Consider the following 14,206-nt stretch of genomic DNA (forward strand, 5'->3'; position numbering starts at 1 on the left):
AGAAAATGAGGAAGGAAGGGAGGAAAAAGGGAGAAAAAAATAAAGGAATGGGAAGGAAAGAAGGAGGGAAACAGGAAACATATGAGGAAGAAAAAGAAGGAAGAGAAGAGGGAAAGAAACTTTCGATGAAGGAAAATGGAAGGTTACAGAGCCTCTAAAGTTAATGCAACCAATTAGAAACCTCTCAAATCATAAACAGTTACAATAATATTCATGTCAATTCTAATCCCAATATTCTACTGAAAGAGAAACCAAACCATATCAATACAGCTCCCTTGGCTCCTGCAAACGTCACATCAGCTCCCGTAATTTCATCCTTTGCCACAAAGGCAATGGGTTAAAGCACCTACAAAAGGTAATGTGATTTTGCAAAATTTTTCTGATACAAGACTTCAACATTCGGGGAGTACTAGAACACATCAGATCTTGTGTGCTCATCCGGGGTTTGGAAAACAGGGCAGCCTTTCTCAGAAGGTCTGAGAAGGTGAGCAGAATGGGGCTGGGCAGGAGGAGGAAGTGGCCAGGAGATCCCTCTCTGAGCCAGTGGGGCTGGAACTTACCCTCAAGGGGGCAGAACCGAGTCACCTTCTCAGGCATCAGCAGCCCTAACTTGTGGCGGCAGTAGGTCTCCCCAATCTCCTGGCGGCAGTGCTTGGACTTAGCACGCGACAGGGCAGAGATGGCCTCCTTGCCCGAGATGTCACACTCGGGGGGCTGGTCATACTTGGTCTCGGGGGAGCTGCCCCCAGTTTTCCTGGCATGAGGCAGTCTGGACACATCCTTCCCGTGGCTGCTGTTGGCTGCAGCTCTGTCCCCGGGAGGCAGCACCTCACCGGGGCCTTTCCCAGGGAATGTATGTCCTTTTCCTTTCTCCTGCTGTTCCAGCTTCCTTTTCAAAAGCTCCTTCTGTCTACTCGGTGCCTTCTTTGCCAACTCAGGCTGGCGTTTCTGCTTTTGAGTCCTGGGTGCGAAGTTGCTGTTGTCGACATTCTCAAAGTCTTTGGGGACAGAGTTCTCGTTGTTGCTGTCTGTTCGCACTTTCTCTTTTGGCCGATGAGAAAAGTAGCCATCCTGGAGAAGAGGGGAGGGAAACAGAAGAGAAACTTGACTGAGAGGTCATGCTAAGCAGACTGGCCTTTGAAGCGTGAGTCATACGGACATGGAAGCCGGGGCCATAGTTTTACATCCTACTTTTGCTACTGGTTTAACCTCTGGTAAGATGTCTCTCTCTGGACCTCAGTTTCCCCATCTGGAAATATGAGATGTTCCAACCAGAAACCAAGGCTTTTTCAAGCTCCAAAGTGCCATGACTACGATTCTCAATGCTTCTTATTAACCACACCTTTTCAAGTCAGTTTCTTTCCTTGACTGTCTTTGCCACTGGGTAACAAACATTTTGTTCCAGCGTCCCGTTTAAATTCCAGCTGTAAGTGCTGTGATGGTTTACTTAAGAGCTGGAAATGATATAATAAAGTTATAAAGGGAAAAATATTGGTAGGATATTATATACATTCCATGGCCTTTAGGACATGCTCATATATTTATGCCCATAAGAGAAATCAGATCGAGCCGTTGTAAATTCTGTGGGAAAGAAACCGCAGCATTTTTTTTTTTTTTAGAGGAATGCAGCCCTACATAAAATTTATGTAGAATAAACTTTACACTAAGTCCTGGAGCAATGCAAACTTGTGACACTCTTGAGCTTGAGTTTGGCTCTACATGTGTGTACATGGAACAGAAGTGATGAAGTCACTTGGGGTCAAGACAAAGATCAGAAGTCATTCTGGAGACCATGCATGGCATGGATGTTTCCAGAAGGGCTAGACCCCAAACTCGCCTCAAATGCATCATTCAACTAATGCCCCAAATTGTTTCTGCAACATGTTGCTTCTGCTTAAAGCTCATTCCCAAGGCCTTAATCTGAAAGCATATCCAGTGTCCTACAACATGGCCCCTGACCTCTGAAGTCACAGAGAACAGTAATGGCTCCATATAGCTGCCCTTGTTGCTAATGGAAACACAGGGGCAATGGGCAGCATCCCTGCTAGTCTTCCTTTTAAGGAGGGCTGAAATATGCCTCTTACCAGTTCCCAAGGAAAAAGGTGTCGGGGCCTGAACGGCGGAGCTGCAGGGGTACCCGAGAGCAGCTGATCTCAGCAAGGCTCCCACCCCAGCAGGTCAGCAAACAATACAGTGTTTTTTATCAATAAAGTTTTATTGGAACACAGCCACACCTGTCCATTTGTGTATTGTCTATGGCTGCTTTCCTGACACAATAGCAGAGTGAATAGTTGCAATAGAAACTGTCTGGTCTGAAAAGCCTAAAATATTTCTATCCAGCCCTTTAAGAAAATGTATGCAGACCCTTGCTCCGCTGGAGTGTGAGTTAAAAGGCCTCCTCCTCTGGGACTGGGTTAGTTGCTTCTGTCCTCACCATCCATATACGGCTTAGTGATGGCCTGGAGAAGAAGGTGCCCCTAGGACCGGGCGTGGTGGCTCACGCCTGTAATCCCAGTACTTTGGGAGGCCGAGGCAGGCGGATCACTTGAGGTCAGGAGTTTGAGACCAGCCTGGCCAACGTGGTAAAACCCCATCTCTACTAATAATACAAAAAAAAAAAAAAATAGCTAGGGATGTTGGTGCACACCTGTAGTCTCAGTTAACTCAGAAATCTGAGCAGGAGAATTGCTTGAACCTGGGAGGTGGAGGTTGCAATAAGCTGAGATTGCACCAATGTATTCCAGCCTGCGGGGAGAGTGAAACTGTCTCAAAAAAAAAAAAAAAAGATGCCCCTCTAGCCTCTGCTCCATTGCTTCTAGCAGTAAGCATGAATTTCTCCTATTTGTTGGAGGCTCTGACACTAAGACACCTTGTGGCCATTCTGTAAGCTGAGTACTGCTATGACTTTCATTTTGCAGATGGGTAACTAAGCACCCATGAACAAGTGACTTACCCAGGGTCACCCAGCTAGTTGGTGGTGATGCTGGAATTCAAACCAGGCAGATCACAGACCCCACACTCTGGGCTACCAGGGACACTACCCACTTCCAAGAAATTGTATGATCCTTATTACACCCATCACCCAAAACCCTTAAGCACTGCAAGCTGACACTAAACCACAAGATCTGGCCCTCCCACCCAGGTAAATGAATCTGCTATAGGTGTATGACCTCCAAATTGCAATCTTCAGGCTGGCTAGTGGCCTATTGTGTTGCAGGAAGTCATAGGGAGACAATAAGCAGCAGCCACGAAGCATGTGGAGTTTGAGGCTGCGGGAGCTGGGAAGTAACAAGGTAGGAAGAAGGAAAAAGAACCAAGAAAAAAACAGCTGACCAGCCCATATTGGGTCACAGAGCGGCTACTGGTTGTACACAGGAACTGCTTTTATATCCTGATCTATAAATGAAGGCCTTCTGCTTCTGGTCTTTCTTATTCTCTCACAGATACCTACAAAAAATCCCCTTCAGTGGGTACCTAGAGTACCTCTTTATTCTTGTAACCTAAACAAAACCTGCTGATGTTCCTCTTTTCCCTTTTTTTCTATCCAGAGGCCCTTGAAGAGTCCCAAGCAGCCACTCAGGCGCATTTTCTGAGCTCTTACCACGAGCCAGGCACCACAGTAAGTTATTCACAGGTATTACTTATAGGGTATTGACAACTGGATGTATTTACCTTGCCATTTTATAGAACGAGGAGCCAACGCTTGTTGTGATACATTCTTCAATATGGATCACGTGCTAGGTGCCATGCTAAGCCCTTAGATGCAGTACCTCACTTAACTCCTAGAAATAATTTCCAATGTAGGCACTGCTGTTCGCCCACCTTACAGAAAGGGTGGAAAATAAGGTTGGGGATGTTGAGTAATTTGCACAAATTCATGATGGGGAGGCAGTGAACTTGCATCTGCCTGATTCTAAAACCTGCTATTGTATCAAGCCTCTTGTGTTTTGCTGAGAGGTAAATCAAGAAGCATTCAGTTCCCCTGCAGTGGAATGGGTATCACCGTCTTTGCTCATAGTGGCATCTGTCGGGATGGAGCTGATGGGGCAAGGGTGGCATTCAATAAAGCTATGAAAAATCATTTCTGTGCCATTCCTTCTAGGCACATGTTAGGATTGTATGTCCCTATCCCTTGCACTTTAGGCACAGACAGGAAACATGCTACGGCCAAGACCAGTGACTGGAACCCATAAGGTGTCATTCCCTGGATACCACAATATCCAGCCACACTCCTGCTGGTGGAGGTCATGCATCCCTGAGTGAGCCCATGTGGAGTAGAGACTCCACCAACCCTCAGTGTGCAGAAATTGACCCCTGCTGCCTTGAGTCACTGAGATTTGGGGGATCTGTGTTACTGTAGCATGGTCTAACTCATCCTGATTAATCCAGGAGCTAACCTGATCTCCTTTCTTCCTTTGAGCTGAGTCAGGTATAGGAGCCAATTTTTTTTTTCCCTCCAACAGACAGAAAAATCCATTGACGACTCCCATGCTCCAAGAACATAAATTTAAATTCTGTCCGTAAGCCCATTTTCTAGAAGTTTCTATAAATGTCTAAAGGGCAGGGAGTAAGCCAGAAGAGCTACTGTCCTGATGGACATCTTCATTTTCTCTCTTCAGACATATCCTAAGTGTCATTCTGGGGCCCTTCTCTTTCCTTGTTATCAGCAAGGTTCCCTGCCACACAACAGAAAACCTCCACAAACCCCCATTTCAAAAGCTCCTGTTCTCCATCACTTTCTGGCTGAACTTCGCCAAGTAAAACCAGACAGAATACACTGCGATCATCTCCCTCCACCCCCCACGGCCAATGAAGCTAATCTGACAATCAGAGAATGGCCAATTCCTCTGGCTAATGTGTAATAACAGAAAGAGGCACCACCATTGATTCTAATGGGACTCATGATTAATACCTGCTCTCTACTCAAGAGAGGCCACCACAATGGCGATGATTAGCTTGTGGTGGCCCTGGGAACTTCTGCCTGGCCCCAGATGCTACTCAGCTGCCATAGGAACCCAAAAGATTTGAGTATAAGAGGGAAGGAAAGTATTTTGTCTTCTGGAACAAAAGGGCTCACAGACATTAGATCGCTTCCAGAAAAGTCAGAGAGAGGCGCAGTCAGCGAGAATTGGAGACCTGAAAAGTCAGAGAGAGGCGCAGTCAGCGAGAATTGGAGACCTGAGAATTCCTGTCACTCAGAGTCATTGCCATTTTCTGCATTTTCTGTAGTGACTGCGGAGTTCTCTCTGGCTTCCCCCCTCCAATTCATTTTTTTCTTTTCTTTTCTTTTTTGAGATGGAGTTTCACTCTTGTCGCCTAGGCTGGAGTGCAATGGCGTGATCTTGGCTCACTGCAACCTCCACCTCCCAGGTTCAAGTGATTCTCCTGCCTCAGTCTCCTGAGTAGCTGGGATTACAGGTGCCTGCCACCACGCCCGGCTAACTTTCGTATTTTTAGTAGAGACGGGTTTTCACCATGTTGGCCAGGCTCGTCTCGAACTCCTGACCTCAGGTGATTCACCCACATCGGCCTCCAAAAGTGCTGGGATTACTGTGATAAGAACACTTAACATGAGATCTACCCTCTGAACCAATTTTTAAGTGTATATTATTGTTGACTATGCAACTATAGTCAACAATAGAGGACTATATGCAACATACAGCAAATTGTTGTATATTGTTGCATGTACTACTATATTGTTGGCTATAGTACTGCACAGCAGATCTCTATGGCTTCTTCATTAGGCATGCATGATTGAGACATTATACCTGTCCATCAGCAACTCCCCATGCTCCTCCCCAATCCCCCAACCCCTGGCAACCACTATTTCACTCTCTCGTTCTAGGATTCGGACTATTTTCGATAGCTGATAGAAGCGGAATAAATACATGTACTATCTGTCCTTCTGTGACTGGTTTCTTTCAGTTAGCATAATGTCCTCAGAGTTCATCCATGTTGCTGTATGTTGCAGGATTTTCTTCTTTTTGAAGGGTAACATCCATTGTGTGTATATGCCACATTTTCTTTATCCAGCCATCCAAGGATGGACGTGACATATCACTTCATGTTCCCCCTAACTCTTCATCTGACTGCCAAGGGGGAAACAGATTTTGGCTTTTCTGTCCTTTCTGTGGAGACTCAAGATCCAGAAGGCCAAACCCAGGATCACTTCCCTTCACAAAACCAATCTTGGGAGGTCTCCAGGCAGACCCATAAAAAACAACCATCAAGGCCGGGCGCGGTGGCTCACGCTTGTAATCCCAGCACTTTGGGAGGCCGAGGCGGGCGGATCACGAGGTCAGGAGATCGAGACCACGGTGAAATCCCGTCTCTCCTAAAAATACAAAAAATTAGCCGGGCGTGGTGGCGGATGCCTGTAGTCCCAGCTACTCGGAGAGGCTGAGGCAGAAGAATGGCGTGAACCCGGGAGGTGGAGCTTGCAGTGAGCCGAGATTGCGCCACTGCACTCCAGCCTGGGCGACAGAGCGAGACTCCGTCTCAAAAAAAAAAAAAAAAAAAAAAAAAAACAACCATCATATGCCCAGCACCCAAGTGGCCCACGCTCTGTGTCCTTTGAATCTTCTTGAAAACTCACCGAAACAGACAGTATTAGTCCTCCTTAAGAGGAGGAAACTAACGCAGAGAGGTTAAATAACTTGACCGAGGCCACACTGCTAGTAATGAAGTGACTCAAACTCTCTGTGTCTCAGTTTCCTCATTTAAAACATTGGGATCATAACCCCTTGGTATCCATGGGGACGATAATAATATCCACCTCAGGCCGGGCACAGTGGCTCACACCTGTAATCCCAGCACTTTGGGAGGCTGAGGCGGTCGGATCATGAGGTCAGGAGATCGAGACTATCCTGGCTAACACTGTGAAACCCCGTCTCTACTAAAAATACAAAAAATTAGCTGGGTGTAGTGGCACACACCTGTAGTCCCAGCTACTCAGGAGGCTGAGGCAGGAGAATCGCTTGAACCCATGAGATAGAGGTTGCAGTGAGCCGAGATCGTGTCACTGCACTGCAGCCTGGGTGACAGAGCGAGACTCTATCTCAAAACAAACAAACAACACCTCACCTCTTGGGTAATTCAGTGAGGAAGAGTGTATGTAAAACTACTAGAACATGCACACCACACAAAGTTGGAAGAAGAATGAGCAGTAAACCAGACCAGGGAACTCTACCAATTAACACTCTATCGCCCCTGACAGTCTCCGCCTAGAGGGCAGATGGGTTATTATTTCACAATTGTGATCAACTGGCATCATCTTCTAGATCTACTCTTAATCAATCCAACTCTCTCACCTTGAGTTATTTATGCTAATGCAACCCTTTGACTTAATTTATTTTAATGTACTTATTACAATGATTGCACATTCAAATGTTTGCGTGCAAGCTCCAAAAGTCTAATTGTTCTGCTGTTGCCTTACCTCTAAGCTGCTGCTAGAATCCATTTTTATTCTGGAGAATTAATTAAATGCAATAATGTCCTCCGTTCCTATTCAACCTTGGGCATGTTTAGAGCCAATTTCAATCAGGTAGAAATATGCTAAACATAATATGGCTCCGAGAGGCAGGTTACCTGACCCACACTGCTGTTGCGAAGACACGTGGGTCTGTTTCCATTTTTCCCAGGTTCTCTTGGTTCAGGATGAATCTATACTTAGTCTACTGAATCCTGGCCCCTTGCTCCCATTTCTGAGGGGTGGGGGTGGATTGCTGTGATTTTTCAACTATCCACCTTTGCTCTTATTGTTTATGTATAAAGAGCACCAGGTAGGGATGGAGAAGACCTGGGTACTATTATTGCATTAGCCGATGTCCAATTTTCTTATCTGTAAAATGATGTGTCCTGAATGTGTGTTACTAACCATTCTGAGTTAGTCTTTAATCGATATATTCAATGAACAAAATTCCGCCACTTCAGCTCATTAAAAGAATTCGATGGACCTTAAGAGACCAGGAACTGAGGACAAAATGGAAGCTTCAAAGGGTATCCCGTCTCCTCCCAGCCCTGTCCCTCTATTATCGTCTATAGTAGCACACTGAGCTTCAGAGGTCTGGACTCAGGAAGAAGTGAGTTTGATTCCTCCCTTCTCCATTTGCTGGGGTTCTTCAAGCTGGGACAGAACATTTCTCCTCTCTTTGCCTCAGTTTCCTCATCCATCCCAGGGAGCCGAAGATGGCACCTATCTCCCAGGGACTGAATCTATCAAGCATGGAAGATAGTGCCTGACACGCCCAAAGTGCTTAAGAAACATGTGTGTCTTAGGTTCTGTTCCAAGCCTGTTGCACATACTAACTTATTTAATCTCCATGATGAGCTGATAAAGAAGATGCTATATTTTCTACCCATTTTTCAGATTGGAACATTAAGGTTCAGGGAGGTTAAATGACTAAATCCACACACTTAGGAAACAGAGGAGCCAGGACTTGAACCCAGGCTGTCTAGGTCTGGAGGTCATGCCTTTCAATACCCCACTGTCTCTCCGCAGCTATTAGAAATAGGGACAGGGCCAAAGGGAAATCCCAGCCAGGTGCACTGCTCACACATGAGGGCGCCCGGCCCACCCGCTCATCGTGACCAGTTTACGGCTTCCTTTTGTGCCATGTGCACGCACAGCCGGCTGGGTAGTTATTTGCTGTTGAACTCAGTGTCCGAGGCTTCGTTCCAATCACCAAGGCTACCAAGGCCACTGGGAGGGACAAACGGGGAGAGGCTTGCACCTGCTTCCAAAAGGACCTCCGTGCTAGGGTAGGCGAATGGTGGAAGCGCAGTGTGCGTGGCTGTACCAATTAGGACATGCAATTACCCAGGCTGCCAATGCAAATAGACCTAACAGAGGCCCCTCGCCCAGCTCATTTTCATGCACAAAAGGTGGCTGCCCAGCACTTAGAAACCCGTGGACCACACTCGACACAGGCAGGCCCTGCTTTTTAACAGAACCCTAAGTAAAAAGCCCTTTGCAATGTAGCATCATGTTAATGGGATGCAAAACAGCACAGGGTGAGGCGGGAAGGCGGGAGACTGATAGGGCTGGGTTGGAATCCAGTCTCTGCTCCTTAACTCTGAGACGGAGGGCAAGAGGTTTAACCTCTCAGAGCCTCATTTTTCTCATCTACAAAAGAAGGGGGTAAGAAGACCTACTTTGCAAATGTAAGGTGGGGATTAATATGTCATGCACATATAATTCTATTTAACAAAACAACATTGGGTGAGAGGCTTGATATATGTTAAGCACTCAAGTGGCAGCAGGATGATATTTTAAGCTAGTGCCTTGTCACCTGATGAGCAAGTTTGAGTCTTTTGTTTGTTTGTTTGAGATGGAGTCTCACTCTGTCGCCCAGGCTGGAGTGCAGTGGGGCGATCATGGCTCATCGCAAGCTCCGCCTCCCGGGTTCACACCATTCTCCTACCTCAGCCTCCCGAGTAGCTGGGACTACAGGTGCCTGCCACCAAGCCCAGCTAATATTTTTTGTATTTTTTAGTAGAGACGGGGTTTCACCGTGTTAGGCAGGATGGTCTCGATCTCCTGACCTCATGATCTGCCTGCCTCGGCCTCCCAAAGTACTGGGATTACAGGTGTGAGCCACCACGCCCAGCCAAGACTGAGTATTTTTGGAAAGGCAGAATGTGAGGCACAGTGGGTTGAAATCTGGACCCTGGCCTTTGCTCACTGTGTGGCCCAGGGCACAGTGCCTAACTTTGTCTGCCTCAGTTTCCTTCTCTGTAAAATGGGGACAATAATGAGTACCCAACCTAATGGGGCTGTTATGAGAATAAAGAGTCAATGCATTTAAAACACTTAGCTTAATATCTAGAACTTAATACATATTAGGTATAATTTATGAAAATAGAATTAATGATTGCAATGGTGACTTAATAACGTGGTCCTTAAAGTGTGGTCTGGGAACTGTTGGGGGTCCCTGAGGCCTTCTCAGGGGATCTTTAATGACAAACTATTTTCACCATAATATAAAGACATTATTTTCCTTTCTCGCTCACTCTCTCATGAGTGTACAGTGGAGTTTTCCAGAGGCTACACAACACGTGATACTGCAACAGAAATTAGAAGCAAATGTGAGAATCTAGCTGTCTTCTATTAAGCCAGGTGTTACAGAGATTTGCAAAAAATGTAAAACAGTGCCTCCTTTCTCCCTAAATTTGTTTTTGTTGGGGGAAAAATATACATACTTTTCATAAATATATTTTATATACACAAGTAATAGGTTATTATGACTGTTTTTAAGTGAATTAATAAACATTTTAAGAATGCCCTAGTTTAAATATTACTATATAGGAAATAATTGATAGAACCTACCTAAACCAAAGCTCTTTGGGGTTCCTCAATAATGTTTGAGACTATACAGCAATCCTGAGACCAAGTTTGAGAACTACTGACATAATACATAAATACAATCAGAAATATTTACTGATTATTAAAATTAAAAGTTTAGGATTCTTTTATATAGGCTGTTTTGCAATATGCCAAGGCTTTACATTTGTATTTTACTTCCCTACACAACACACACACAGAACAGACAGAAATCGAAGTTGGAGTGATAAATACTTTTTTTTTTTTGAGATGAAGTTTCGCTCTTTGTTGCCCAGGCTGGAGTACAGTGGCACAATCTCAGCTCACCGCAACCTCCGCCTCCCGGGTTCAAGCGATTCTCCTGTCTCAGCTTCCCAAGTAGCTGGGATTACAGGTGCCCGCCACCACACCCGACTAATTTTTGTATTCTTAGTACAGACAGGGTTTCACCATGTTGGCCAGGCTGGTCTCAAACTCCTGACTTCAGGTGATCTGCCTGCCTTGGCCTCCCAAAGTGCTGGGATTACAGGCGTGAGCCACTGTGCCCAGCTGATAAATACTTTTATATAGAGAGAGGAACCCAGGCCCCTCAAGTCCTGAATCATCCTCAGGGAGGAAGAATGACCCGTTGTCAAGAATTGGTCCTTGATCAAACTCTAGCCAGCCTCCTCCGCCCCCTTTTTCTACTGGGCCTCAACCTTTACCTATAAAGACGTGAGTGAAACATTAACATTGTTTTTCTTTTTCTTTATTATTTATTTATTTATTTATTTATTTATTTATTTATTTATTTATTTATTTATTTTTTGAGACAGGGTCTCATTTTGTTCCCCAGGCTGGAGTACAGTGGTATGATCATGGTTCACTGCTGCCTCGACCTCCTGAGCTCAAGCGATCCTCCTGCCTCAGCCTCCTGAGTAGCTGGGACTACACAGGCTTTCACCACTACACCCAGCTTTTTAAGTTTTTTGTAGAGACAGGACCCTTGCTATGTTGCCCAGGCTGGTCTCAAACTCCTGGGCTCAGGCAATCCTTGGCTTCCTAAAGTGCTGAGATTACAGGTGTGAGCTACCTACGCCTGGCCTGAAACACTAACATAGTTTCTCACAGCTCAAGGCCACATCCCTGGGATGACGCCAGCTCCTGCTTAAAGTGACTGCTTTAAAAAACTCAAGGCTGCCAAAATAATTTACTGTTTGTTCCAGCTAACACCCCTAGACAGGGCATCATCTCCCTGCCTCTATAAGAGAGCAGAAGCCAAACTTCAAAAACAGCAGTTAGCAAACCCATTTGGGTCTCATATAGACCAACCCTCCCTTCCTGCTTTTGGTAATTCTTCACTTACCTGACTCCACTGAGTTCATCTCCCTTACCTCCCTCCCACTTCCCTCCTTCTCCCTTTATTATTATTATTATTATTATTATTTTGAATGGAGTGTCCCTCTGTTGCCCATGCTGGAGTGCAATGGCATGATCTCTGCTCACTGCAACCTCTGCCTCCCCGGTTCAAGCAATTCTCCCGCCTCAGCCTCCTGAGTAGCTGGGGTTACAGGCATGCACCACAACGCCCAGCTAATTTTTTTTGTATTTTTAGTAGAGATGGGGTTTCACCATGTTGGTCAGGCTGGTCTCGAACTCCTGACCTCATGATCCACTTGCCTTGGCCTCCCAAAGTGTTGGGATTACAGGCGTGAGCCACCGCGCTCTGCTTCCTTCTCTCTTTGAAACACCCAGTCACCTCTGAACAAATCCAAGTTGAGTTCAGTTCCATGCTGGATGCTTTTCCTATTGCAACAGGCGTTACTGATTAAATGTGTCCTTACCCCTTTCATAGGGTCTGGCTTTGTTTATGTTTGACGTGGCCCAAGGCCACCTAGCCTGGACCTCAAGCCTGCAAGGCTAAGTCCTTGGGGTAAAAACCGAAGAGCCCAGCAAAGCGAGCTCAGAGCCCAGCCCCTGACTTAACTCACTCCCTCTTCCCAACCCCACCAGGGGGACATGACAGTGACAGTCACGGCGCTCAGAGCACCCAAGGGACTGCGGGCAGGTGGCAGGGAAAGATCTGAACTGGCATCTTCTGGCTCTTTCCCTATCAGCATAAGAGACAGCTGTGTGGTACAGAGATACACAGCAGAGGGCGAAATAACGGCAGAGGAGAAAAAGAGGAAAAGGAAGGAAATGCGAGAGAAAATGGAACGAGAAGAAACAAACATCAGCTATTGTTTACTATGTGCTGATTACCTACCAGGCACGGAGCTAAGCCCTTGGCTTGGCATCGCTATTCATTCCTCAAAATTATCTCAAAAAGTAGGTCAGGGGTCAGCGAAACACCCTGCCACCTGCCTTTGTCAATAAAGTTCTTCTAGAACACAGCCATGCCCATTCGTGCACACACTGAAGGTGGTGCTTTTGTGCTAGGACGGCAGAGTTGAGTAGCTATGACAGAGACTGCATGCCCAGAAAAGCCAACATCTGGCTCTCCGCAGAAAAAATGAGTGCCCCTTCAAATGGGGCCACTGAGGCTGAGCCAGGCTTGCCCAAGGTCACTCGGTGGGTAAGAGGCAGGGTCAGAAGTGACGCACAGGAGTCAGAGTCCAGAGACAACATGAGGTTGCAAAGTCAGACCCAAGGACAAAGGGAGAGAGAGCAGAGCCTTCCAGAAATGACAACGACCATGTCTGTTTGGGAACAAAATGCCTCACACACAGAAGAGCTTTTCTATGGAGACAGGCCTCCTAACTGTTTTTTGTTTGTTTGTTTGTTTTTAAGTGTCCCGAAGGCTGGCCTCTTCTTCGTTACTATTTGAACACAGTTTGCCTCAAATTAATTGCAGCATTCCATTCCATTATTCCACAGTTATGGCCACAATACCCAAAGATCCAGAAAGAAAGAAGGGGGTGTGGTAGAGACACAGAGAGAGAGACACAGAGAGACAGATACAGAGCAAGAGACACAGAGAGACAGAGAGACACAGAGAGAGATAGAGATACAGAGAGAGACACAGAGAGACACAGACACAGAGCAAGAGACACAGAGAGAGAGAGACAGAGAGACATACACACAGATAGACACAGAGAGAGAGAGAGAGACAGAGAGACATACACACAGATAGGCACAGAGAGAGAGAGAGAGACAGAGAGACATACACACAGATAGGCACAGAGAGAGACACACAGAGACAGAGAATGTAAACAACCCAGTCTTGCTTTAATAATAAAGCCTTCTGCGTACCTCTTAGGCAGGGTTTCTCAAGGACAGCACTGTTGACATTTGGGGCTGGATAACTCTTTGTTTTAGGGGCTATCTTGTGCATTGTATGGTATCTAGCAGCATCTGTGACCTTTACCCACTAGACCCCAGTAATGTGCCCTTGTTACAACCAAAAATGTCTCCAGACCATTGTCAAATGTCCCCTGGAGTAGGAGTGGGGCAAAATCACCTTCCCATCCCTGACTCCTGCTGGGAACTAGGGCTCAAGGGACCATGCTGGCCGATCTCAGCTGCTCAAATCCTGCTCCCATTCAGAAACAGCCTTTCCCTGATTTTCAAACAGAAACAGACCCTGGCATCCAGCCAGAGCAGTCAGAATAGGAGAGAAGCTGGTATGAAGAGAGCTGGCTGGAGAAACGGCCAGAGTTAACCAAGGAAGGGTGTTCCAGAGGGGACACAGGGAGGAGGTTGGCAGGGGTGACCAGGGAGAAGTGGCAGCTGCATGAGGAAAGAGGGAGAAGTTAAGGTTCCCGCTAGGGAAGGATGACACAGAAGAGGAGGGACACATTCATTTGGGCAGTGGATAGTCCTTGAGTTCATGGCATGTCTTTCAATTTATTTTTTGTTGTTCGTTTTGTTTTGAGACAGAGTCTTGCTTTGTCACCCAGGCTGGAG

At 46.3% G+C, this 14,206-nt stretch overlaps 1 protein-coding gene across 1 annotated transcript in view; it reads right to left on the minus strand.

Moving 5' to 3' along the window:
* Positions 1-14,206, minus strand: part of XYLT1 (xylosyltransferase 1) — a 256,950-nt gene that overhangs the window by 156,710 nt on the left and 86,034 nt on the right. Inside the window, exon 3 of the mRNA XM_058434252.1 lies at positions 561-1,071. Coding sequence (XP_058290235.1) covers positions 561-1,071 — 511 coding nt within the window. The remainder of the gene's footprint in view (positions 1-560; positions 1,072-14,206) is intronic.

Source organism: Hylobates moloch, unplaced genomic scaffold, assembly GCF_009828535.3.
Source record: "Hylobates moloch isolate HMO894 unplaced genomic scaffold, HMol_V3 SCAFFOLD_23, whole genome shotgun sequence".
In the NCBI taxonomy this organism is placed as follows: domain Eukaryota; kingdom Metazoa; phylum Chordata; class Mammalia; order Primates; family Hylobatidae; genus Hylobates; species Hylobates moloch.